A 25,437-nucleotide genomic window follows, 5' to 3' on the forward strand; every position below is an offset into this window, starting at 1 on the left:
AGAACATATCTATATGTGAAGACTTGTTTGGAAAAAAGAAAAAAGAAAAAAAGAAATATTGTATATTGTGGATAAATAACAGGACTGTACACCATTGAAATTGGGGTGCTCAGGAAAATTGTATAATCTTTGAAAAGAGTTGTAGGCAGTTTGCAGAACTACAATAGGAAAAACATGTATGTAAACTAGAGCTGGTTATGCTGAGAGAGAAGGGGCATGCAGCTGATGGACAGGCAGGAGAGAGCCATTTGAAAGGAAAAAGTAGAGGTTCATCAGAGGTTTTACGTAAACATACATTTTTCATGCCGGATTTTAGGAATATAGAGCATATTTTGGACATAGCATGCAGTTTGAGAATACAAAACTGTTAAAAGAAACAGCATTATTTGCATTTGCAGATAGTGCTATGTTAGATACTTTGATAGGCTAGAGTGTGAGACGAGCAGTCTGTCCACTGCTAAGCTTCTACTAGACCATCATTTCAGCAAGCAGAGAGGATTAGTTCAGGGCTTGGAAGCTTAAAGTGATGGATGGATGCAAACATTGAAAGGTGATTTAGCAAATACCAGAGTGGATATCTATTGATGTTCATTCTCGAGTTTGACTCACAGTATTAATTGTAAAACACAGTGGGATCCATTTAGGATGACTTTGGCCTGACAGAGAATAAGATAAGGGCCACTGTAATAATGAGATTCTGCTGCGGCGTTGTTTTCCATAAAAGTATAGATTTGCCACATTTGCTACATATTCCATCATCTGGTACATAAACTGCAGATTTTTATTAAAAAAATATTGTAGAGCAAACAGATCGAAAGTCAACGGAAATGTGGCACACGTGTCCCAGCACAGTGGAAAGCCTTTGCAAATGTGGCCGGTCACCAAATGGGACCATCGTGCCTAATGTTACGAATTATAATTCTAGCCTTGAAGCAGAGGGAGGTTGTTTTGGGCATCTCCGCACATGCACACCCTAAATCACATGATCAGATGTTGCGAGAGAGGGCTTGAAGCAACTGTCTCTAAAAATAGGGCATCAACATACAGCGGTCTCTAGATAAGAACTCTTCTCCAAGGAGCCATCTTCTCTGGTTTGTGTGTGGTTTTCTTTTATTTGAAGAGACTGCTGGCAGTGGTAGTCGCCTCTAACAAATGAAGCTCTTACCTACATAACACAGATTGGAATTGTTGTTCCACATGATTAATATTAATATTTAAAGGGGTGAAGGCTAAAACGGTTGCCACTTCAAGCCCACACAATTTTCTCCTCCAGCTGAGACCCACCGAAAGCAAAGAGGCACAGGTTAGCAGTGGTGTGCGTGGAATGGTGCGCTTATAAATCCACTACTGTAGTGGGAGTATTAGTGGCTGCCCATCTCTTTGAGACAGTGACCGTCTAAAGTAAGAAAGGCAGCAACTGTTCCAGCAGGCTTGTAGCACTGGTGGCTGTCTCCACACACAAAACAATTACCTCTAGCAACCACACTTTGAAAAGTCACCTACTAAAGTCTCTCCGAGCAGCGCATGCGCGCTGACTCAGCGAGACCTAAAAAACACTAAAGGAATGTTGAAAGGCAGACGCAACAAACAATGAAAAATGCTGGGCGTTTTCAAAGCCCACAGAGTCAATACAGCATGTCTCGAAAACAGCGCATGCGAGCTGCCTAGGCTCGACCTAGAAAGGAGGCTCTGTGAAATAAAATGCTTGCCTAGATCACACAAATTGGACAAGCAGGAAAGCCATATTGATTCCAGGTTATCTGGTTTCACATTTTGAAATTCAGCGACTAGATGATCGTTACTGTTGCTCTCTTTCGTCTGTTTTCCATCAGAGGTCATGCTTTTGGCTTTTATTCTTGGACCATGACAAGAAAAAAGAACAATGAAAACTAACACCGACATAGCGGAAAAGTCTCAAAGACCCCAGACCCAACTACTAAGCCACAAATGCATTTATTTTGAAGGTGTCACACCCCAAACACCCTCACTGAAGCTACACCACTCATTGTGGTGAGGGAAGAGTGTTTTCATTGACCTGGTATCTACTGCAACTTTTTGTAATGTTACCTTCTCCAGCACTTTCAACCATTGGTATTTATTAAGTCAAAGGTTTCTTGGAGAGGCACCCACGCAGTATTCAGAGAGAGAAATGTGGATTAATCATATCACTGCTCAGAGTTCTTTTTTAAATACTACAGATCAATAAAGCTGGGCACTTGTCATAGTTATATCTTCTTTTGTTTATTTTGGATATGGTTCTCTTTCACAGACACTGTGTTGTATATTTGAAAACAAATGTGTTGTTGCTGTGATTTCCTGCAAACATTCAAAGCTGTAATTGTTATTGCATTTATATAGCCCTTATTACTCCAGATGAAGGGTTAGTGGTTAGTCCAGTGTTATTATCTATTGTTACTTATTGGTATTAGTCTTGTTCACCCAAACAAACCATTCTATGCATTCACTTGTTTCTTTGTGGTAGATTAAAGTAATAGTAATTAGGTGTCATCATTGTTTGGGAAGGGGACATCTGTGAGCGTACGCAGGTGGGGTCAATGGATGAGCAGGAAGCGATAAGGTATTATTAAGTTGCAGAGTTATCATTTTACAAAAACAGGAGAGATTGTGGTCTTTGAAAAGACAGGTGAACACTCAGTATTATCTTTATGAATGAATACCTTTGTACATGATGAATTGGCTCTGAGGCAACTTGCATGATTTGTGAAATAGGATTATTTTCTTGGATCTGATTTGGCTAATGAACACTTACACACTTTCTGGTGATATGGCAATTTTTTGATCAGCATGAGACATCTGCCTTACATTTTGAGGTTGACTTCATGTGGGTGCACCAATTTGTGTTTATTTACTGTTATCATAACTTTGGTCATGATTTGGACACACAAAATGGGTTTACGATGCTTTCAGGACATTGGGATTGTATGACTTGGTACTGGATAGTGATATTTGATGTTTAGGCTTTGTTTGTAGCCCTGAGGAAGTCAGTGACAATTGTCGCCTTGCCGACGAAACACGTGTTGGCTACATCTATGAATATTTCCATGTGCGAAGGTTACATCTAAGAACATATCTATATGTGAAGACTTGTTTGGAAAAAAGAAAAAAGAAAAAAAGAAATATTGTATATTGTGGATAAATAACAGGACTGTACACCATTGAAATTGGGGTGCTCAGGAAAATTGTATAATCTTTGAAAAGAGTTGTAGGCAGTTTGCAGAACTACAATAGGAAAAACATGTATGTAAACTAGAGCTGGTTATGCTGAGAGAGAAGGGGCATGCAGCTGATGGACAGGCAGGAGAGAGCCATTTGAAAGGAAAAAGTAGAGGTTCATCAGAGGTTTTACGTAAACATACATTTTTCATGCCGGATTTTAGGAATATAGAGCATATTTTGGACATAGCATGCAGTTTGAGAATACAAAACTGTTAAAAGAAACAGCATTATTTGCATTTGCAGATAGTGCTATGTTAGATACTTTGATAGGCTAGAGTGTGAGACGAGCAGTCTGTCCACTGCTAAGCTTCTACTAGACCATCATTTCAGCAAGCAGAGAGGATTAGTTCAGGGCTTACACAGTGGGATCCATTTAGGATGACTTTGGCCTGACAGAGAATAAGATAAGGGCCACTGTAATAATGAGATTCTGCTGCGGCGTTGTTTTCCATAAAAGTATAGATTTGCCACATTTGCTACATATTCCATCATCTGGTACATAAACTGCAGATTTTTATTAAAAAAATATTGTAGAGCAAACAGATCGAAAGTCAACGGAAATGTGGCACACGTGTCCCAGCACAGTGGAAAGCCTTTGCAAAAGTGGCCGGTCACCAAATGGGACCATCGTGCCTAATGTTACGAATTATAATTCTAGCCTTGAAGCAGAGGGAGGTTGTTTTGGGCATCTCCGCACATGCACACCCTAAATCACATGATCAGATGTTGCGAGAGAGGGCTTGAAGCAACTGTCTCTAAAAATAGGGCATCAACATACAGCGGTCTCTAGATAAGAACTCTTCTCCAAGGAGCCATCTTCTCTGGTTTGTGTGTGGTTTTCTTTTATTTGAAGAGACTGCTGGCAGTGGTAGTCGCCTCTAACAAATGAAGCTCTTACCTACATAACACAGATTGGAATTGTTGTTCCACATGATTAATATTAATATTTAAAGGGGTGAAGGCTAAAACGGTTGCCACTTCAAGCCCACACAATTTCCTCCTCCAGCTGAGACCCACCGAAAGCAAAGAGGCACAGGTTAGCAGTGGTGTGCATGGAATGGTGCGCTTATAAATCCACTACTGTAGTGGGACTATTAGTGGCTGCCCATCTCTTTGAGACAGTGACCGTCTAAAGTAAGAAAGGCAGCAACTGTTCCAGCAGGCTTGTAGCACTGGTGGCTGTCTCCACACACAAAACAATTACCTCTAGCAACCACACTTTGAAAAGTCACCTACTAAAGTCTCTCCGAGCAGCGCATGCGCGCTGACTCAGCGAGACCTAAAAAACACTAAAGGAATGTTGAAAGGCAGACGCAACAAACAATGAAAAATGCTGGGCGTTTTCAAAGCCCACAGAGTCAATACAGCATGTCTCGAAAACAGCGCATGCGAGCTGCCTAGGCTCGACCTAGAAAGGAGGCTCTGTGAAATAAAATGCTTGCCTAGATCACACAAATTGGACAAGCAGGAAAGCCATATTGATTCCAGGTTATCTGGTTTCACATTTTGAAATTCAGCGACTAGATGATCGTTACTGTTGCTCTCTTTCGTCTGTTTTCCATCAGAGGTCATGCTTTTGGCTTTTATTCTTGGACCATGACAAGAAAAAAGAACAATGAAAACTAACACCGACATAGCGGAAAAGTCTCAAAGACCCCAGACCCAACTACTAAGCCACAAATGCATTTATTTTGAAGGTGTCACACCCCAAACACCCTCACTGAAGCTACACCACTAATTGTGGTGAGGGAAGAGTGTTTTCATTGACCTGGTATCTACTGCAATTTTTTGTAATGTTACCTTCTCCAGCACTTTCAACCATTGGTATTTATTAAGTCAAAGGTTTCTTGGAGAGGCACCCACGCAGTATTCAGAGAGAGAAATGTGGATTAATCATATCACTGCTCAGAGTTCTTTTTTAAATACTACAGATCAATAAAGCTGGGCACTTGTCATAGTTATATCTTCTTTTGTTTATTTTTGATATGGTTCTCTTTCACAGACACTGTGTTGTATATTTGAAAACAAATGTGTTGTTGCTGTGATTTCCTGCAAACATTCAAAGCTGTAATTGTTATTGCATTTATATAGCCCTTATTACTCCAGATGAAGGGTTAGTGGTTAGTCCAGTGTTATTATCTATTGTTACTTATTGGTATTAGTCTTGTTCACCCAAACAAACCATTCTATGCATTCACTTGTTTCTTTGTGGTAGATTAAAGTAATAGTAATTAGGTGTCATCATTGTTCGGGAAGGGGACATCTGTGAGCGTACGCAGGTGGGTTCAATGTATGAGCAGGAAGCGATAAGGTATTATTAAGTTGCAGAGTTATCATTTTACGAAAACAGGAGAGATTGTGGACTTTGAAAAGACAGGTGAACACTCAGTATTATCTTTATGAATGAATACCTTTGTACATGACGAATTGGCTCTGAGGCAACTTGCATGATTTGTGAAATAGGATTATTTTCTTGGATCTGATTTGGCTAATGAACACTTACACACTTTCTGGTGATATGGCAATTTTTTGATCAGCATGAGACATCTGCCTTACTTTTTGAGGATGACTTCATGTGGGTGCACCAATTTGTGTTTATTTACTGTTATCATAACTTTGGTCATGATTTGGACACACAAAATGGGTTTACGATGCTTTCAGGACATTGGGATTGTATGACTTGGTACTGGATAGTGATATTTGATGTTTAGGCTTTGTTTGTAGCCCTGAGGAAGTCAGTGACAATTGTTGCCTTGCCGACGAAACACGTGTTGGCTACATCTATGAATATTTCCATGCGCGAAGGTTACATCTAAGAACATATCTATATGTGAAGACTTGTTTGGAACAAAAGAAAAAAGAAAAAAATGAAAATTGTATATTGTGGATAAATAACAGGACTGTACACCATTGAATTTGGGGTGCTCAGGAAAATTGTATAATCTTTGAAAATAGTTGTAGGCAGTTTGCAGAACTACAATAGGAAAAACATGTATGTAAACTAGAGCTGGTTATGCTGAGAGAGAAGGGGCATGCAGCTGGTGGACAGGCAGGAGAGAGCCATTTGAAAGGAAAAATTAGAGGTTCATCAGAGGTTTTACGTAAACATACATTTTTCATGCCGGATTTTAGGAATATAGAGCATATTTTGGACATAGCATGCAGTTTGAGAATACAAAACTGTTAAAAGAAACAGCATTATTTGCATTTGCAGATAGTGCTATGTTAGATACTTTGATAGGCTAGAGTGTGAGACGAGCAGTCTGTCCACTGCTAAGCTTCTACTAGACCATCATTTCAGGAAGCAGACAGGATTAGTTCAGGGCTTGGAAGCTTAAAGTGATGGATGGATGCAAACATTGAAAGGCGATTTAGCAAATACCAGAGTGGATTTCTATTGATGTTCATTCTCGAGTTTGACTCACAGTATTCATTGTAAAACACAGTGGGATCCATTTAGATTTACATTTATCCATGTAGGATGACTTTGGCTTAACAGAGAATAAGATAAGGGCCACTGTAATTATGAGATTCTGCTGCGGCGTTGTTTTCCTTAAAAGTATAGATTTGCCACATTTGCCACATATGTGGCCGGTCACCTTTCCTTTGCTTATTTCTGTATTTTGGTGTTTTAATGTGTAAACATGACAAGAAAATGAAGTAAAACTATTACTAGTGCTTTAAATGGGTAGGTACTGCCCAGTACTGAGTACCTGCTCTTTTTCAATTAAAAAAGAATAGTATCTGCACTTCTCTGCACTGCTGCAGTATATGTAAGCACTTTTCAAGAGCAAGCAGGTACTCTACACAGTGAGTATCTGCACGTCTACATTTCCATTTAAAGCACTATCACAAAATGGCCCTCTTTCCATCGCATAGTTTGAATTTCTTGCCAGATAATTTAGTCAAACCTGCTGCATAATTTTGTCCTGCTTAAATCCAGTATAATTCCTGGACAATATGGAGGGTGGGAAAAGGTACCCCAGACGGTGGAAGTGCATTGCTGGCATGCCTAAGGGTGAAGATCCAGACACTGGGATGAGGAGGGGGCTCCCTTTTAAATGTCAAAGAAGTGTTTGTTAGCAAAGGGCTGTTAATTCCATTTCCTCAGACACTGCCTTTGTTGTTAACTTGTAGGTGTGAGGGGGTGATTTGCAGATTCTGGTGTGCACGTGAAGGGGTGACTTTAGGTGGAGCCCAGTCTTTTGTCTTCCTTGATCACACTTTCAGTTGGGCTGATGACAGGGAAGTGCTGAAGCTCACACCTCTTTGTGCCTCTGCGGTGGGTGCGCCAGGCCAGAGGCTCCCTGCTGAGAGGGGCGCCATTGCACAAAGGCTGTGTCTCGACAGCAGCCTGACTAAGACATTTGAATGCAGAACCATCCTGAACCAGTTCTGCAGCACACGCCATTTAGAAACATTCATCTCTGAGAATAAAAGATGATAAATGTCTTTATTTTCAATTTATGAAAGGTCAATTATGTAACGTTATATTTTGAGCGCATCTGAAGCGCAGATAGTGCGTTTAGTGCAAATTAAACTGTCACTATTATTTGAAAGCAAACATAGCTGTAGTTCCAGGTCTCCCCGACATTTCTGAGTAAATGTAGTTCTATAAACTATCGACGTTTTTTTCTTTTTATTGTTAGACTGCAGACATACCTAATAACAGATAATTCCTGTTGAGGCGTTACAAACGTTACCCAAAGACCTAGTGCTGGTACTGCAAATCCGATCGCGCCGTCATCATTTGCACAGACACGAGCACAAAAGTGTCTACACACTTCCATGATATTTCTGGGAAAGCCAGTTATTTAATTTAAAATTGTCGTATTTTTAGTTTTGTCGCTCCGTTCACGGATACTTTAAAGAGATAATGCATATAAAGCTATACTTGTCTGCATATTCAAACTGGACAATTGTCATTATCTGCATCCGTTTTTCATTGAATTTTCCCAGAGCTCAAAATAAAATGAACGGTAAAAGACAATAACTTAGTTCAACAGTTGGCAGAAATACAGACCTTATGGTACAAGTTCCCTTGAAGCATTATTGAAGAGACGGGGGTACGTTATGACCCCTCGATTTTCACATCGTACGAGGACCCGCACACATTTATTTTGATTAGTAACCAAACTTTCTGTGGCATTTGAGCCCAGTACTGGTGTCTGCCCCAAAGGTATACATAGCAGGAGACTGAAGAATTATCTACCTTAGAAAGATTTTTAACGCGCCTTTAGGTTTCTCGGCCTAAGGCGTATGTTTTGTAGGTGGTGGGTGCGGTTTAAATACCTCCCAGGAAGACACAGCGGTCTCAGCACCTGTTGCTGACTGAGAGGTCCTTGTGTGAATCTTAACAAGTTAAGAGTGCCGCCCACACTGTGGCATAAGCTGTCCTCAAACAATATAGACACTTTTTTTTGGGAGGAACCAGCTAATTTGTTCTCAGGAGGGAATGTACATTTTTGTTGTTGCAGGGTTTCGGTTTCTCGACTGCACAGCACTTGCGCTGTGCTTGAGAAATCTGTTGTTTTTAATATAAACTTAAAAGCGACTTACGTCCCACGGTGGGAAGGGAGGAGGTGGGACTCCCACCTCCTCCCTTCTCATTGGTTCCTTTGGGTGCCACTTACCTTCCCTCCATTAGCATATTTTGCTACATTTACTAATGTTTGTTCCTCCACATTCTCTCCACATCCATGTTATTTGTCAGGGAGCTCTCTCCTTCTCGAGGACGATGATTGATGAAAACAGATCTTTATTCATTACATAGGCGAAACTGACGCATTACCAATGCTTGTTTTATAGAATGTGAACTCGACCTAAAGGTATTGGTTCGCTTTACATGAGCACCAGTTACATTACACAAGGACACATAGCGGCCTCTTCACCACTTCGACTCCTAGCTAGACTGCAGAGCAGGGTGTCCCCGTGAGGAGCACTGGGTAACATAAGGGATGAGACAGAACCCTCCCCCCTGCGTCCCCAACACACCTCATGCCTTTGTGTGTGTGTGAGACGTGTTCCCCTCAGAAGGAGCACCCAATACCTGTACATTTACAGTGCAACTTTACATCCAGGACTTTGAAAGTGTTCCCTCGAATCTGGTCATAGCAAGAGTATGTGACTTTTAGTGGAAATCACAAACAGAATAGTGCATAATGTTTCCTCCCCCCACACACACACATCTCCAGGCCTACACAACGTCTGCACTAGAGGTGGGCAAGCCAACAAATCAACAGAGATCCGAGCTAAGGGTCTGGCTCGGATCTTTGAGGCCGTTCACGGGTCGAGACGTGAAAATATTTGCTAGGTAAATTATACAACAAATCACTTAAAATAGTATATCTAGTCTCTTTTGAATTAGTAGGGCACATTATAGCACTGCCCTGAGAAGTACTTATTAAAGTGATAGTTTTGTACAACTGGCAATTTTAACTCGCATATACGAAAGTGCTTATATACGCGATGATGAAGGAAAAAAACGTTTTGGTGAAATAAAGTATTTGCCTAAGATCAAACATTGTAAGCAGTGCCAATATATCCACGTTTTCTGGTTTTACTCTGTACAAATCAGCCAGTAAATGGGTATCTATTTGTCTTTCATTATGTTTAGTGGTTGGTTTCACCTCTTAGTGCATTCTTCTGCAGTTTTTAAAATATAGCATGAACTCGACCCAAAGGTATTAGAGCACTTTACAAGTGCACCAATTACATTACACAAGATCACATGCATTGTTTATAGACATGAGGAGATCAAGTGATTTGCCCAGAATCACATGATTTTGAGCTAACGTAGCGAATGAATCAAAACTGGTTCCCCAGTTCCATAGTTGGCAGCACTGGCCGTAACTCCACATGCCCAGTAGATGGAGGTAGGCAGAAGCCACAAGAAAGCTCGGCTCATTTTGGGCCAGAGGTTCCAACAGGACCTTGAGCTGAGCCACAGCCAGACTTCAGGCTCGAGCCTGGCTCAAGCTGTCAGTGGCTCGCTCACCTCTAGTCTGCACTCAGCCCCTCTACATCCCTTTGCTACAGATTCAATATTTCTCTCTGATTAAAGGGTGTACCTCATTCTATTTTCCCCAGTGTCTCACAGAATCCCCCATGCAGCCCTCTTCACCCTGCCACCTCTCCTGGTTTACAAATGGACGGACCTTACAAAGCTTACACCAACTCCCAGACCTCCTAGAGCTGTTTTCCTCACTCCTGGTGAATCCATGTGCCTACATTCATGCTGTGGATACTCCCTTACCACAAATCTACCACTTGCACCATTCTTACACAAGCACCCCTTTCTTCACCATCATGCGCCATCAACCCTTGTTACTGAGCCTGGCCATTCTCATCTTCACCTATCCATCTTTACAATCATACCCAAATGTACCCTTTGTTAAGCCTTTTTTACCCACTCATGTATACCCAGCCCCACCACCCAGAAGAGTATCCCTTCCATCACTGTCAGTCCGTGTTTTAAAAGAAGCCAAGCAAAGGGACTTCATTTCCCATCATCCATCTGCACATGAAGTGATCTCACTTGAATGCCTATCATCCATCCACAGAGGAAGTAACATCACTGGTTTAACCTCCCCACCACTCACTATGCTCCATCCCCCTCACTTAATAGCGTCAGTAATGCAGACATGCAGTGGCCACGTGCTGCTGGCACATTGAAGGTGCACCAAAAGCAACCCCGTCTGCTCATGGACCACACCCAGGGCTAGGAATCCTGGTCCTATGCCTAACCACCACATCCTCCATGCTCTCAACCCCGGCCACCAGTCACTGCACTGGTGCTACATCGCACCGCGCAAATCAGAAGGAGCATTCACATGCGCCTCCTGCAAGTTCTTGTACACTCTCCCACACCCTACACACCACTACTTCCAAACCAACAGCTCCCAACACCCACTCACACTCACACAAACCAGCCGCCTACTCACGCTAATAAAGACAAACCACCACCCACACAAGTTACATTCACATTCAGGCTCCTCAACACCTGCTCACTCACCAAACACGGCACAGAAATATGGGACTTCCTACACGACCATAGTCTGGCCCTAGTCTTCCTCAGGGAAACATGGCTAAACCCAACCTCTACACTGGACATCGCTACTGCCATCCCACCAGCTACAAGATCGACAGACAAGACCTTCAGCACAAGCCCAGTGATGGCGTCTCCTCACATTTAAAGATATGATCAGCTGCATCACCTACACAGACATCCCCGTCAACTACATGGAACACCTCACATTCAAGATTTGCATCACGGATAACCTCTCCCTGAGTGGAACCCTCATATACAGACCACCAAGACCCTGCACCAATTTTGACACTGACATCACAGACTTTGTCTCATCTCTCATCATCAACGCCAGCACCTTCACCCTCTTCCGAAACCATAACTTTCACCTTGAAGACCACACAGACGCAAACTCTACAGCCTTTCTAGTAAACATTGAAAACCTCGGACTCACCCAGCATATTACCAAACCCATCCACACTGCCAGACACCTATTGGACCCGATTTTCTCCTCAATTAGCAACATCACATTCAACAAGCCAGCAAGTATGACCTGGACAGATCACATCCTCGTTAGATTCAGTATACCCACCCGGCACCACCACAGATCTACCACCATTGGACCCATTAGCCACATCTGGAAAAGCATCACAGGTGAGGAGTGGGCTTCTGCCCTCGTCACAAACACTAGGCCTGGGCTGAGTTCCCGGAGTTCCACTATGTGGAACTCCGCGAAGTGACCAAAAAACTCAGCCGCGCTGTACAGAGTTGAGAGAAATCTCACTGTGAGGGGGTCTAGCGTTGTATTTTCCTTTCTCGTTCACACCAACTTAACTTTAGTGAGCAAGGAAAAAACTCTGCTCTGCCATCTGCTGACCCAGCCACACTTTCTAACTACAAACCCAACTACTTCTTACTGTACCCGGCAAAGGTCTTAGAGACAATTGTCAACCAAAACCTCACCAAACATCTCAGCAACCATCAGCTGCTCGACACCACACAGTCTGTATTCAGGCCTAACCCCAGTATAGATATAGCATTCATTGCAGCCTCAGATGGCATCTGCATGATCTTTGACAGAGTAGACATGCCAGCCCTCATTCTCCTGAATCTCTCTGCAGCATTTGACACAGCCTTTTATTCCATCCTCCTAGGGCACCTTCACAAGATTGGCATCCATGAACCCACTTCCACTTTCAGTGGATCTGCTTCTTCTTAAGGAATCGAACACAAGCGGTCAGAGTGGTACCTTACTACTCAGAAGCCTACAAACTCATCTGTGGAGTGCCTCAAAGTACACCGTCCAGCCCCACCCTCTGCAACACATATATAATTCCTCTGGCCATCGTCATCTGCGCAATCACCATCAACATCCACTCCAACACACACAAGATGAAACACACACTCACTGTCTTCGACCAGAGACACCCAACACAAGAAACAAGTTCACTGCCTGTATGATGAAAGTCGCCAAGTTGGTGAAAGCCAACCATCTCAAGCTCAACACCAACAAGACGGAAGTAGTAATCTTCAGCGATAACACCTCACCATGGGACTCCAAATGGTGGCTGCCCGAACTCACACACACAGCCACACCAGGTACCACAGAATCATCATCAACAGCAAACTGGACATGACCGTACAAGTAAATGCTGTCATTTTATCCTGCTTCCACGCCATGAAGATGCTGAGAAAGATCTTGAAATGGCTACCAAGCAAAACTAGAAAAACAGTCACTCATGCCCAAGTCACCAGCAAGTTGACCTATGGGAACACTCTTTAAGTTTGGATCACCAAGCAGCTCACCAGAAGACTATTAACCATCCAGAACATGACACTCAGGCTCATCTTCAACCTCTCACTGAGAACTCACATCACACCACACCTCAGGGAGCTCCACTGGCTCCCAATACACAAACGTACTAATTTCAAGCTCCTCACACACACATTCAAGGAACCGCACAAATGAGGCCCCCCTTACCTTAATAGTCACATCTCCCTTCACCAACCACCTAGCTACCCCTGTTCCCAGGTCTCCTAATTGCACACATACCATGCAGACACGGAACCAGGTTCGGAAGATTGGTATTGTCTTACATTGCTTCTTAAGCATGGGATGACCTCCCACTCCACACCAGAGCTTCCTCCTCTCTTCTTGAAGTTTGTAACAAGCTGAAGACTTGGCTTTTCAATTAACCAACCTACCATAGGCAGGGCTATGCACACACACTGGCTCAGCACCAGGATACCCTTGCGACTGATGGGAAGCGTCATAAATACACATAACATAACACTACCCAAAGACCTCAAATATCTCCCAGTATCCTCTCATTCATCCAGACTGAACCTGCTAAAACCCCATTTTGCCATTTTCATCATAACTGTAGGAGACTGGGACGGATGTATAGGAAAGGAGGCTTGATGTGTTTCGCAATGGTGTCTTTATTCAGAGTTTATCGCGATTTAAACATGTACAGGTGTGTCTGAGACTGTCTTCCTGAGACGATATTGATCCCTTTTCGTCTTCTTCTTTTTTTCCTCTAGGTTTTCAGGTGTGGACAGGCTCCTTGGATTTTTGGGCAAAAGAAATGAGTGGTAAGTAACTATTCAGGGGCCACAATCAGTAGTTTTCTTTCACCATCTACTTTGGTGTACAAGAGGGAAAGGGTCATGCCACGTTCGAGAGAAAAGGAAGAGTATAGATATAGCGAGACTGGACTAACATTCAATATTCTCTCTGATTTTATAAACAATGGTTTCTTCCCCTGGTTTCTCTCTCCCAGTGTGTGAGAGATAATGCTGTACCCATTTGTGTCATGGGACGTTCTAAGATAAATTAAAGGAGGTTCAAAATCAATATAAAAGGGTTTCACAATTATCCTAGCCCTTTATACACCAAAAATATAAGGAATCCACTTTCCATTTAAATGTTTTATCCCAGTGTCTTCTAGATTTTGTAGTGCTTATGCATGCACTTTGGGGATTTTCCTTTTTTAAGATAGAATGAAGGTACTCGCTGGACCACTCAACTCCTCACCAACGCCTCCCGGGCCCAGTGTTGCCTCCCACACCCTCCGCCCTCCTCCCATCTTAGTATGAACAACAATTCTGTCCTCGTGAACTCAATCACTATGCCGCAACTCTCTTGCTTAGCGGCTTCCCTGGCGGCCTCCTGAAGATTCGGGCTCTTCCTCCACTCCACAGGATCCCAAGCGGTGGTGCCTTCCTCTCTAGCAGCTTCTGTATTGCTTCCACTGGCGTCAGCATCTTCCTTCCTCGTCTTCCCTTCCAGTTTCTGTCATTCCGTTTTCTCCCCGCTGCCTTCTTACGATTGGTTCTACGCGTTCTTGACTCCTTTGTCCTGCTTAAAGAAACAGTCACCATTTACTGCATGTGTGACTGTGGTGCGGATTTGTTTGACCTTTCTTCCCTTTTTTAGGTCTCGCTTAACGATGCAGCGCATGCGTTGCTCGCCTTGGTGAGATCTATTGTTGTCAGTTTTTCGTCGGGGACAGGAGATGTACACGGGCCCGGACAGGTGGTGTGCACATCTCCTCGTGTACGGCTCGCTGCGTTTCAGCACGCTTGCGCGCATGGCGCGTCTCCTGTTCGCCGGGCGTCTCTTTTCAACACTGCGTTTTATCACAGCGCGCGCATGGCACGCTTTCACTTTCGCGTGCTTCCACTTTCTTCTACTTCATATTGTATCCGCGCAACCACTTCTGTAGTGCACCCCCATGTTTACCCCCTTCATCCTTCCGAATCCTGGGCTCAGATCTGCCTCGCATCCTGTTAATATTCCACAGGGGAGCGCGGCGGTGCGCCTGGGGCTGCTCAGGGCAGAGGAATGCTGTGATGTAAGGCTGCATGTGTGTTTTATCCCAGTTATTTCGTTGCTGTTTTCTTTAGGAATATGCCTTCCCTTGCCCCTAGTCAGCGCACTGTCCCTGATTTATGGCAGGGAGTCTGTCACTGCCGGGCTGCCATTGTTGTGTGTTTGGGAGGGAGTTGTGTTGTTATGCAACTGTTTGGTTTTTCTGTGTCTGATAGTTTAAAATGTTGGTGTTACTTACCTGCTGAGGCATCAAGATGTAAGCATACACTTCAGTTTCTTATGCAGCAGGGGTAGTGGTGCTTCCCAGTTCTTCTATGTACTCTTGACTTGGCAGTTTGTGAGCGCACACAGTACTAGCTTGCAGATATTGTGTTGGATGGCTTAGCATTGCTTTTACTGGGTGACTGACGTATACTGTTTGGCATAAAGGGCTCCACAAAGTGCCTTCATTGCCAGTTTAAAGATGCAATATGCACTTAATTTGATATTGGGTGCTGTTTTGTCCTCGACCTGTATTCTACTTTAATTTTGAACTTTCTACTGGAAGAACGTTATTTTTATTAGCTTCCAGGGTTCATATTTGGCTATACACTTACAGGAAATTTACATTTTGCTGAAGACCTTCTATTATGGCAGGTACACTAACTGCATCATCTTGTTACAAGACATACTTTATTTTGAAACTTTTCAGTCTGCTGCACAGTACTCGAGCTTTGAACGCATCAACAAAGTGGTTCACCTCTGTTCGATTTTGCATTTTTACACCGAGCACTCCACTTGTCATGTCCATGATGAGTGTGACAATGTGAAGTTCTATCGGCCGATTTCAGCATCCTCTCCAAACCTGCTTTCTGCACCTTCAGCTCACCTTTAGTTATTCCCATGCACTTACTTCTCTTCCATGCCACCAACTAACCTCATTTCGCCCTCTTCTTCACCCTCCATAACAGTATTTCCCTCTGTATTTCCCACACCCTCCTTGGTAAGCCCTTTTGCCTTCCATCACTTTACTAGAAACCAAGAGGGGTGCCCTTAAACGTCAAGCCTTCCATTGGGCCCCTTTCTCAGACCTTTTCGCCCAACATGGTCCGATTCCTGCTCCTCCTTTTGGGATCAGTCCTTCCTAATATACCCTGCATGCATCTACCTGTAACCTATCTCCTTGTTTTCTTTCAGCCATCCCTAAAATGCATTCCTTTTCATGTAAGAATCCTGTCCAAACACTTGTTACGTTTACCGCTCACTGAAAAGCAGTCTGATTGGTTGTTTTTCACTGAGGCATGATTGGCAGATATCCGTGCCCTGTTCCCAGAAAGTATTTCTTACAACTCAGTAAGAGCTGAGAGTGAAATCAAGGTGCACAAAAACACATTTAAGTCTTTCCCCACTACTGATTGACTCCCTCCTTGCCTAGAGCAACTCACTCCATCTATTCACATTCTGCTCTCCTGGCATTAAGCTCTCCTTTGCTGAAACTTGCGATTCCACTACAAACCTTCGCTTAGTAGTCTGCCAGACTGTCCTTGTTGGCTTCTTCTTTTACAGGCCTTATATTACTCGATTAAGTCCTTAATCTATACTTTTGAACTGCAGCAGTTTTATTTGCGCGCCATTGATTCAAACCATTCAGCAACATGACATTTTTTACAGATTACATGATAATAGATATTTTAAAGCCTTTACTAGTTCTTGGAGTGTCTGCCTTGCTATCTTGGTCTTCATTGCTACCCCAGCCTTGACCAAACATACCCTATTAGAGTCCTGATAAGACTCCTCCCCCATCTTTTCCCTGCTGTACAGTATCACCAGATTAAATATTGCTGTTTCAGCCTCTGATCTGTGACTTGAAGATACAGTAAGTACAACAGCTATTCCCTCTCTTAGCAATACAGGATCTGTAAAATATTTATTGAAAGAGATTGCAACTCTCGATGCTATAAACCAAGCATTTGTGTAAGTGAAGTAAAGGAACAGGCAACTTAGCCCATCTACCGACCACACTTGAGGATGCATAGGGCAACAACCCTGAAAGTCAAGAAGAGTTATTATTCCATCTGCCTTTCTTGTGACTCTGTCCCCACCAAGGAACTCTTTGGTATCCTCTCTCAATTAAGAAACGTTGTCTGCACCAGTGATACGTGTCCTCACCTTTTCTGTGACTTTCTGGCCAAATGTTAGCCCATTTGACTGCAAAGGTGCCTTCATTTGTTCACCATCTTTCCTTTCCAGCTTCTCCGTTGCTGTTTTCTACTGCTGTCACGTTGATTTTAGTCTACCCCTTCACCCTTCAAATTCAGTGATCGTGTTTCTGATGCGCAAATCTGGATCACTAATGGATCCCTGCTTCTAAAAGTAGTTTATTACAAATTTTCAGTCCACCTACACGTCAGTTGTATGTCAAACTAGTGCTTCATGTCCAAGCAAAATGCGAACAGTGGCCTATCATTGGCTTATTGATTTTTTGCTCACTACTGTGTCATACATACAAAAGCTAGCCAATTTGGCAAGTGTGAAGGTTGTTGTGCCAGTGTTTTGGTTAGCCCTGAGAGCGAGACACACTGGAGTAGTTACTGCAAGCGTCTGCCCAGCTGAGCAGGATAGGATATATGGGGTCAGCTGTCCCAGAGTCATGGCAGGGCTCACTACTGGTAGCACTACACAACAAGCATTTGCAATGCAATAGCTCTCGCTTTTGCGAGAGTTTAAGCTATTGGCATTGTAAATGACAATGTCTTTTATTTATTGGTTTTAGAAATAAAGACATAAATAAAAGACATTGTCATTTACAATGACAATAGCTCAAACTCTCACAAATGCGAGACCTATTGCATTGCAAAGGCTTGTCCTTCCAGCTCTCGTAATGCAGAGGAAGTCCGTTGAGAGGACGACAAGGCGAGATACAGGTAAGGGAAGCCCCTAGAGACACAACCCCTCACACTCACCCCTTCAACTATATCCCACTCTTTTGCACATTTAACATTTCTACTTTTTGAACATGTTTCACCAGTCTCCCCACCCTTGCTACTTTCACCACGTTCCTGCCACTTAACCCAGCCTCAGGTACCCTGTCACCCAATACAACACATTTAGCAACCTAGATTACACTGTACTCAGATTGTTATCGCCTCTCCACTCTCACACCCTCTCGCTCATCCATCACACATTCAAACACAGACTCATAATGGAGCAAAAATACAAACACATAAACATGTGCAGACACGCAGAAATTGACATCACAGACATAATAAATACATCATGCAGACGCACTCACAAAAAACAGACACAGGTGCAGACAGAAACAAGCACAGGAACACACTGGATCAATGTTCCCTCTAATATTTTTCCTCTGTGTGCGGCAGTATAAGGTCTCTGTGCGCTGCAGCCAAGGTTATTTGCGCCAGGAACCCGACCGCGAGTGTGGGTGCAGCGACAAATATCAGTGCAGATTGTGTGAGTATTCATGTTAATCGCAGCACCAGACATGCGCTGCAATTAACATGAATACTTTCTCATAGGCACACAATATGCCCCGCACAGGGCAGACCTTAGCGCTGGTGCCACCCTGCATGACAATGTTTGTTGGCGCCCCCCAATGACCACCTCTGCCAGTGATTCCCTCACTATTACCGTTTAACAGTGCCGCTCAAGTCTCTATTACCCTCTCTCTGAGATGCACTGAATTCGTTTTATAGCACCACTCATACCAGTGTAGAGTGTATTTTACATTGCACGCACATTAAACAGAAACAATCAATCATAGATATAAAAATCAGTGTGTAAGAAATGTTACATATGACAGAGGACTGCAAGGTGAAGGAGTGACATGTCATTCATGCTGGTAGGCAGTATAGTTTCATTGCTTTGTCTGGAGAAGCACAAACTTGGAATTTAAAATGTAAAACCATGGTTAGGGTTTCTCTTTAAAAAGAATAGCTTTGTACCCAATGAACCTTTTTTGCAACATTAGGATAAAAAATGGCTGGGGAAAAATCATAACGCTCTAATCTATACCTTGCAGTATGCATGAAGTTCTTTGATGACAATTAATAGTTTACTGTTCTATATTAGGATTTTAACTTATAAACCTCCAGTAACTAAATTATCTCTCTGACAAAAGTAGTAATTTGCTAACCAATTTTCATTCTATGCACTGTGTGATCTGCATGGTACACATTCTTTGCTGCAGGCATATTAACCCTCAGTGCTACCTTAAAACTTCCACTAGAGCAAATTCCTATCTCTCCCAAGGCAGAACATTATTCACCAGAGTTATCTTGACATATTTATTATTGCCTGAAAATTGCTGGAGGCAAGGAACTTCGCAGCTGGTCCTTTTGAAACAATAATATACCTGTGTCCGTCCGCTTTCCCCTGCAGCGACACACAGGCGTGAAGTAAGTCCGTTGACACCACTGGATGGCACATCAAAGTACCTCGTGCTTGTAGTCAGAGCTTTAATTGGGATGAAAAAACTGGGGGGCTCTCATAGGGGCGTGGCCAGTGCAATTAAGGGAATGGCTTAAAACACTTAAGTTAAAAATCTGTACTTAGCATAGTGTGCTGCCCCACTGGTATTACGCTGCTCAATCAGTGGGTTTCTCAAGAAGCTTAGTATCACATGCCGTCACCCAGGGCTTTAAGAGGAATGAAAAAACGTGGGGTTCTCTCAGGGGCGTGGCCGATGTAATTAAGGGCGTGGCTTAAAAGCACAGTAAGCTTAAAATCTGTGCTTAGCATAGTGTGACGCCCGGCAGGTATTTTTGCTGCTTTTGTTATTGCATCCAGATATATAATATAGCAAGTAAAATTATACCTACAACAAGCCAGGGCTATTGGCTTTGTCAATGGTTGTTGGTTGCATAAGATAAATAGGCAACAACTATGGCTTCGTTGTTTATGTTGTTTATAACATTGAATATGCTTCAGGTCTGACATGATGAGACTGAAAGAACTATAACTAGTCTTTTTTTAGTTACATCAAAGGCAGTGAAGGGCGGCACTGCTGCAGAGTTACGATTATTTTTCATTTTGAGGCTGATGGCAAAATCCGGCAGGACCAGGCCCACTTAAAGCCCTCCCGTCACCACAGTTGAAGTGCTTTATATGGGACGCAGTGAGATACACGAATGTCTGACAGAATATCGACGGACAGAAAATCGACCTACAAAAATATCGACACAAAAATATCGATGACAAGAATATCGAGATCCTATCTACAACATGGTAAGTACAAAAATATCGAAAATAAAATATAGAATGTCAAAAATATCGTTATTAAAAATATGAAGTATTTTTTAGTTTAAAAAAAAAATGTAAAATAAACCAAATAATACTTATAAATAAAATAAACATAATTAAATATGTGTTATAATGTTTAAAATTAATAATTAATATATATAATGTAATAAAACATTAATTAAACATATACATATAATATATAATATATATACTTACTTAATAATACATTTTAATAATTGTTTTAATAACTTATAACTTGTTACAAATTATTATAAATTACAAATACATCATACACATAAAACAATAACATGAATAAAAATTAAATAATTATATATAACACATTTAAAAAATTACATTTAATTTGAATATTGTTAAAATTAATTATATATTACATTAGCTAAAATAATACAAAATATATTAAATAGCATCGACAATAAAACTACTACTCCAGCTCCACAAAAAAACATTAAAGAAAATGTTGGATAGCGTAGAGCTAAAAATTACTATTTCCACTCCAGGGAGTGTAACAATAGGGAAAGTGTTGGATAGCGTAGGGGTAAAAATTACTATTCCCACTCCAGAGAGTGCAACAGTAGGGAAAGTGTTGGATAGCAAAGGGGTAAAAATTACTATTCCAACTCCAGAGAGTGCAACAGTAGGGAAAGTGTTGGATAGCGTAGGGGTAAAAATTACTATTCCCACTCCAGAGAGTGCAACAGTAGGGAAAGTGTTGGATAGCGTAGGGGTAAAAATTACTATTCCCACTCCAGAGAGTGCAACAGTAGGGAAAGTGTTGGATAGCGTAGGGGTAAAAATTACTATTCCAACTCCACAGAATGCAACAGTAGGGAAAGTGTTGGATAGCGTAGGGGTAAAAATTACTATTCCCACTCCAGAGAGTGCAACAGTAGGGAAAGTGTTGGATAGTGTAGGGGTAAAAATTACAATTCCAACTCCAGAGAGTGCAACAGTAGGGAAAATGTTGGATAGCGAAGGGGAAAAAATTACTATTCCCACTCCAGAGAGTGCAACAGTAGGGAAAGTGTTGGATAGCGTAGGGGTACAAATTACTATTCCAACTCGAGAGAGTGCAACAGTAGGGAAAGTGTTGGATAGCGTAGGGGTACAAATTACTATTCCAACTCCAGAGAGTGCAACAGTAGGGAAAGTGTTGGATAGCGTAAGGGTAAAAATTACTATTCCAACTCCAGAGAGTGCAACAGTAGGGAAAGTGTTGGATAGCGTAGGGGTAAAAATTACTATTCCCACTCCAGAGAGTGCAACAGTAGGGAAAGTGTTGGATAGTGTAGGGGTAAAAATTACTATTCCAACTCCACAGAGTGCAACAGTAGGGAAAGTGTTGGATAGCGACGGGGTAAAAATTACTTATCCAACTCCAAAGAGTGCAACAGAAGGGAAAGTGTTGGATAGCGTAGGGGTAAAAATTACTATTCCCACTCCAGAGAGTGCAACAGTAGGGAAAGTGTTGGATAGCGTAGGGGTAAAAATTACTATTCCAACTCCAGAGAATGCAACAGTACGGAAAGTGTTGGATAGCGTAGGGATAAAATTTACTATTCCAACTCCAGAGGGTGCAACAGTAGGGAAAGTGTTGGATAGCGTAGAAGTTAAAAATAACATAGTTATAAATAAAATAATTCTTTAAAATAATTAGTGATTTAATTATTAAATAACTCAAAATTATTTACAAATACCAATAAATAATTATTACAAACATAACTACCAAAGAATAATTAATTAACAATACATTAATAATAAATACCAATAAATAATAATTAATAAATATTAATTACCAAATAATAAATATTAAACGATAAAATATTTCTCATAACCAAAAACATATGAATTATTAAAAAGTAAATACCAATTAAAATATATTTAACCATTTAAAAAAATATATACCGCAAAATAATAATTATGAAACATTAATTACCAATTAAAAATATTGAACTATTAAATATTTTTCATACGCCAAAATAATAAATATTACACATTAATTACCAATTAATAATTACTTATTAATATATTAATTAGAAATATCAATGCATAATATTTAATTATATTTAATTCACAATTAATCATTAATCAACAATTAATTATTTTTCATAACCAAAATATTATCATTTAAAATATTTACCAATTAATAATTACTGTCCAATTAATTAATTATCAACACCCAACAACTAATTTAATAATTACTTAATTAGATTTCAATTACTTCCAACACTATTCCCCTATAAACGCACAACACACTCCACTAATAAAATAATACACTTAACATAATTATCAATTAATCAACTAATTAAAACTAATTGCCAATTAATAAAAATTAATTACCAATTAATACTTAATTAACAATAATATAATTATCAATACCAATAAATGAGAATAAATTATTAATTAATTAAAATTAAATTACTTCCCACCCTATTCCCCTATAAACCCACAACCCGCTACAGAACTTAAACGCAAAAATTTATCAATATCAATTTATAATTCCTAAAAATGTATAATTAATTCCATATAATTAAATTACTTCCCACCCTATTCCCCTATAAACCCACAACCCGCTACAGAACTTAAACGCAAAAAATAATTAAAATTAATTTATAATTCCTAAAAATGTATAATTAATACCATATAATTAAATTACTTCCCACCCTATTCCCCTATAAACCCACAACCCGCTACGGTACTAAAACACAAAATTGACTTAAAAAACCATTGTTAACATATAAAAATTGTATACATATATGTTAAAACCAGTAGAACACTTAACTAAAAACATATAACACATACATATTAAATACATAACAATAATATAAATATCGATATTAGTAACATCAGTATTAGTAAAATCGATATATTTGATGTCGATATTACTAACTTCGATATTACTAACATCGATATTAAAATACTTACCTTAGGATCGATATTCTGTCCATAGATATTATTGACATCGATATTCTGTCCCATCGATATTAAAAACTCGATATTTGTGTAGGTAGATATTTTAGTTTCGATATTTTGGCTGCTCACCGAGATACACATTAGTTTCTGTGAAACAGAGAAGCGTAGAGCTCAGAGAGAAGTGGCAGGAGGGAACCAACTGTAAAGGATGGAAGCAGCTAGTGGCATGTGTATAAAACACAGTTCTTCACACACTGAATCAAATGAAATGTGTTGACATACACATATCAATTCCATCCCAGGAGGCTTGATGAGGGAAGGATTGACTAATAACCTTTCCTGCAAAGCACAGTTTAAAAATGTAGCCGTCTGTTTATGTTTTATAATGGTAACGTTTCCCGAAAGTAGTGTCACTGCCGAGGTGCAAAAACAGTCCAATCCAGAGGTTGCTGTCGTTGCGTTGTCCTGTGTTGTCCAACCGTGTTTTGCTAAGATCTTGCCCCAGGTATTTTTTTCATACACAATTTACACCGCTCTATTAACAAAAGAAAGGCAGGAAGTCTACAAGCACAACGTGTGCTTGTAGACTTGCTGCCTTTCATTTGTTAATAGGGCACAGCTGCGGGGCAGATTGTGTGTCTTTGTGAAAGTAGTCATGTTAATTGCAACGCCTTATCGAGCGCTGCGATTAACATGAATAGTTTTACATAGGCAGACAATCTCCCAAACGGCCGCACCCTTTTAAGAAAAGAAATGTAGCAAGTGCAGGAGGCACTTGCTGCTGAACTTATCTGCCGCTGTGCGTGCTTCATACGCCACACTGCGCGCTCCAGGTGAGACGGGTGCGCGGGCGGCCAGGCGCGCAGTTTACAGGGAACTGTGCACTGGATGCACTTTCACATTCAGAAACACTCACATCCACACAACTAGGGGTGGGCGGAATTGGTGGAATTTGATTCTGTGGAATTCAGTGGAATTAAATTAAATATCTGTTAGATGCCATGGAATTTCACAGGGGGGCGGAGTGGGCATTTGGTGCTATTTTCTTGGTGTAAAAGGCCCCCTTCCACCCAAAAATGGATGCAAGGATTCATTTTCACCAAGAAAATATCGCAGCCAAAAGCCACTCGACACTCTTACATACCCCACCATGATTTTAGCAGATGATGTAAGGGCGCAGCTCAGGGCTGGACAGGCCGTAGCGGGCACCGGGCAATCCCCTGGTGCGCCGCATGGGTGGGGGCCGGTTTTGGGCCCCTGGGGGCCGTTTTTGTTACAGGGCTGTTTTTCCAGCATAGCTGCAAAATCGGCCCTGTAATAAAACTGGACGAAAACCGACCCTGGCAAAGAGCTCGGCCGCACCCCCAACCCCCGGGGGGGCCGGCCGAGCACTTTGTCAGGGCCGGTTTTGGTTCCCAGTCCGGCCCTGGTGCCTCTACCAAGTATGCAGTGATTTTTAAACTTAGGAAAACCACTGCATATCACTCTGCAGTGCATACCTCTGGGCGCCCTTACACACTCTGTGGTAATTACTGCAGATTATGTAAGGGAGCCAAGGGGCATGTTCTGCAGTTTTTTTTAATCAGGGAAGGACGAGGGAGCAGTCCCTCTATGTTTAAAAACAACTGCAGTTCCATGCAGAGATATAAACAGAGACATACATATGCCACAGAGTCACACACAAGCAGAAACACATATAGCATCACATATACATCACACAGAATCACACTGTATCTAAGTTCTGGGCTCTCTATAGCAGGTAGTACATCAGACGCACCGCACACTGTAGTGAAGTCTATAATGCAAAGAGAAAACGGCAGTGAAGCACTTCACACACCAGGCAGGGAAGTGCAGTCAGGGCCGGTTCTAGGACTTGTGGGGCCCGGGCGAAGGGGGATGTGCGAGGCCCCTCTAATTTCATAAGTGACACCTTCAGGGCTCCGGAAGCTGCTTTGTGCAAACTCCTCCTGGGCCGCTGCTCCTCCTCTCAGCCACCTACAAGCACCTCTTTCACAGCTCATATCAGGCTGAAGGTGTGAGAATAGCCTGGGGGCTGAGAGTTAAAATTGTGCAGACGGCAAAGTGCTGCCAATGGGTGTCCCGCAGTGTCTCTCAATGGGCAGCCAGGCAGGAGGCCTAATTGCAAGACAACATGTGTCTCCTTGCAACT

General features: G+C 41.7%; 1 protein-coding gene across 1 annotated transcript in view; it reads left to right on the forward strand.

The window, feature by feature from the left end:
• Positions 1–25,437, forward strand: part of LOC146856110 (uncharacterized) — a 57,741-nt gene that overhangs the window by 21,592 nt on the left and 10,712 nt on the right. The window contains exon 2 of the mRNA XM_085650702.1: positions 13,808–13,858. Coding sequence (XP_085506828.1) covers positions 13,852–13,858 — 7 coding nt within the window. The 5' untranslated portion in view covers positions 13,808–13,851. The remainder of the gene's footprint in view (positions 1–13,807; positions 13,859–25,437) is intronic.

Source organism: Triturus cristatus, chromosome 4_1 (genome assembly GCF_964204655.1).
Source record: "Triturus cristatus chromosome 4_1, aTriCri1.1, whole genome shotgun sequence".
Taxonomy (NCBI): Eukaryota; Metazoa; Chordata; class Amphibia; order Caudata; family Salamandridae; genus Triturus; species Triturus cristatus.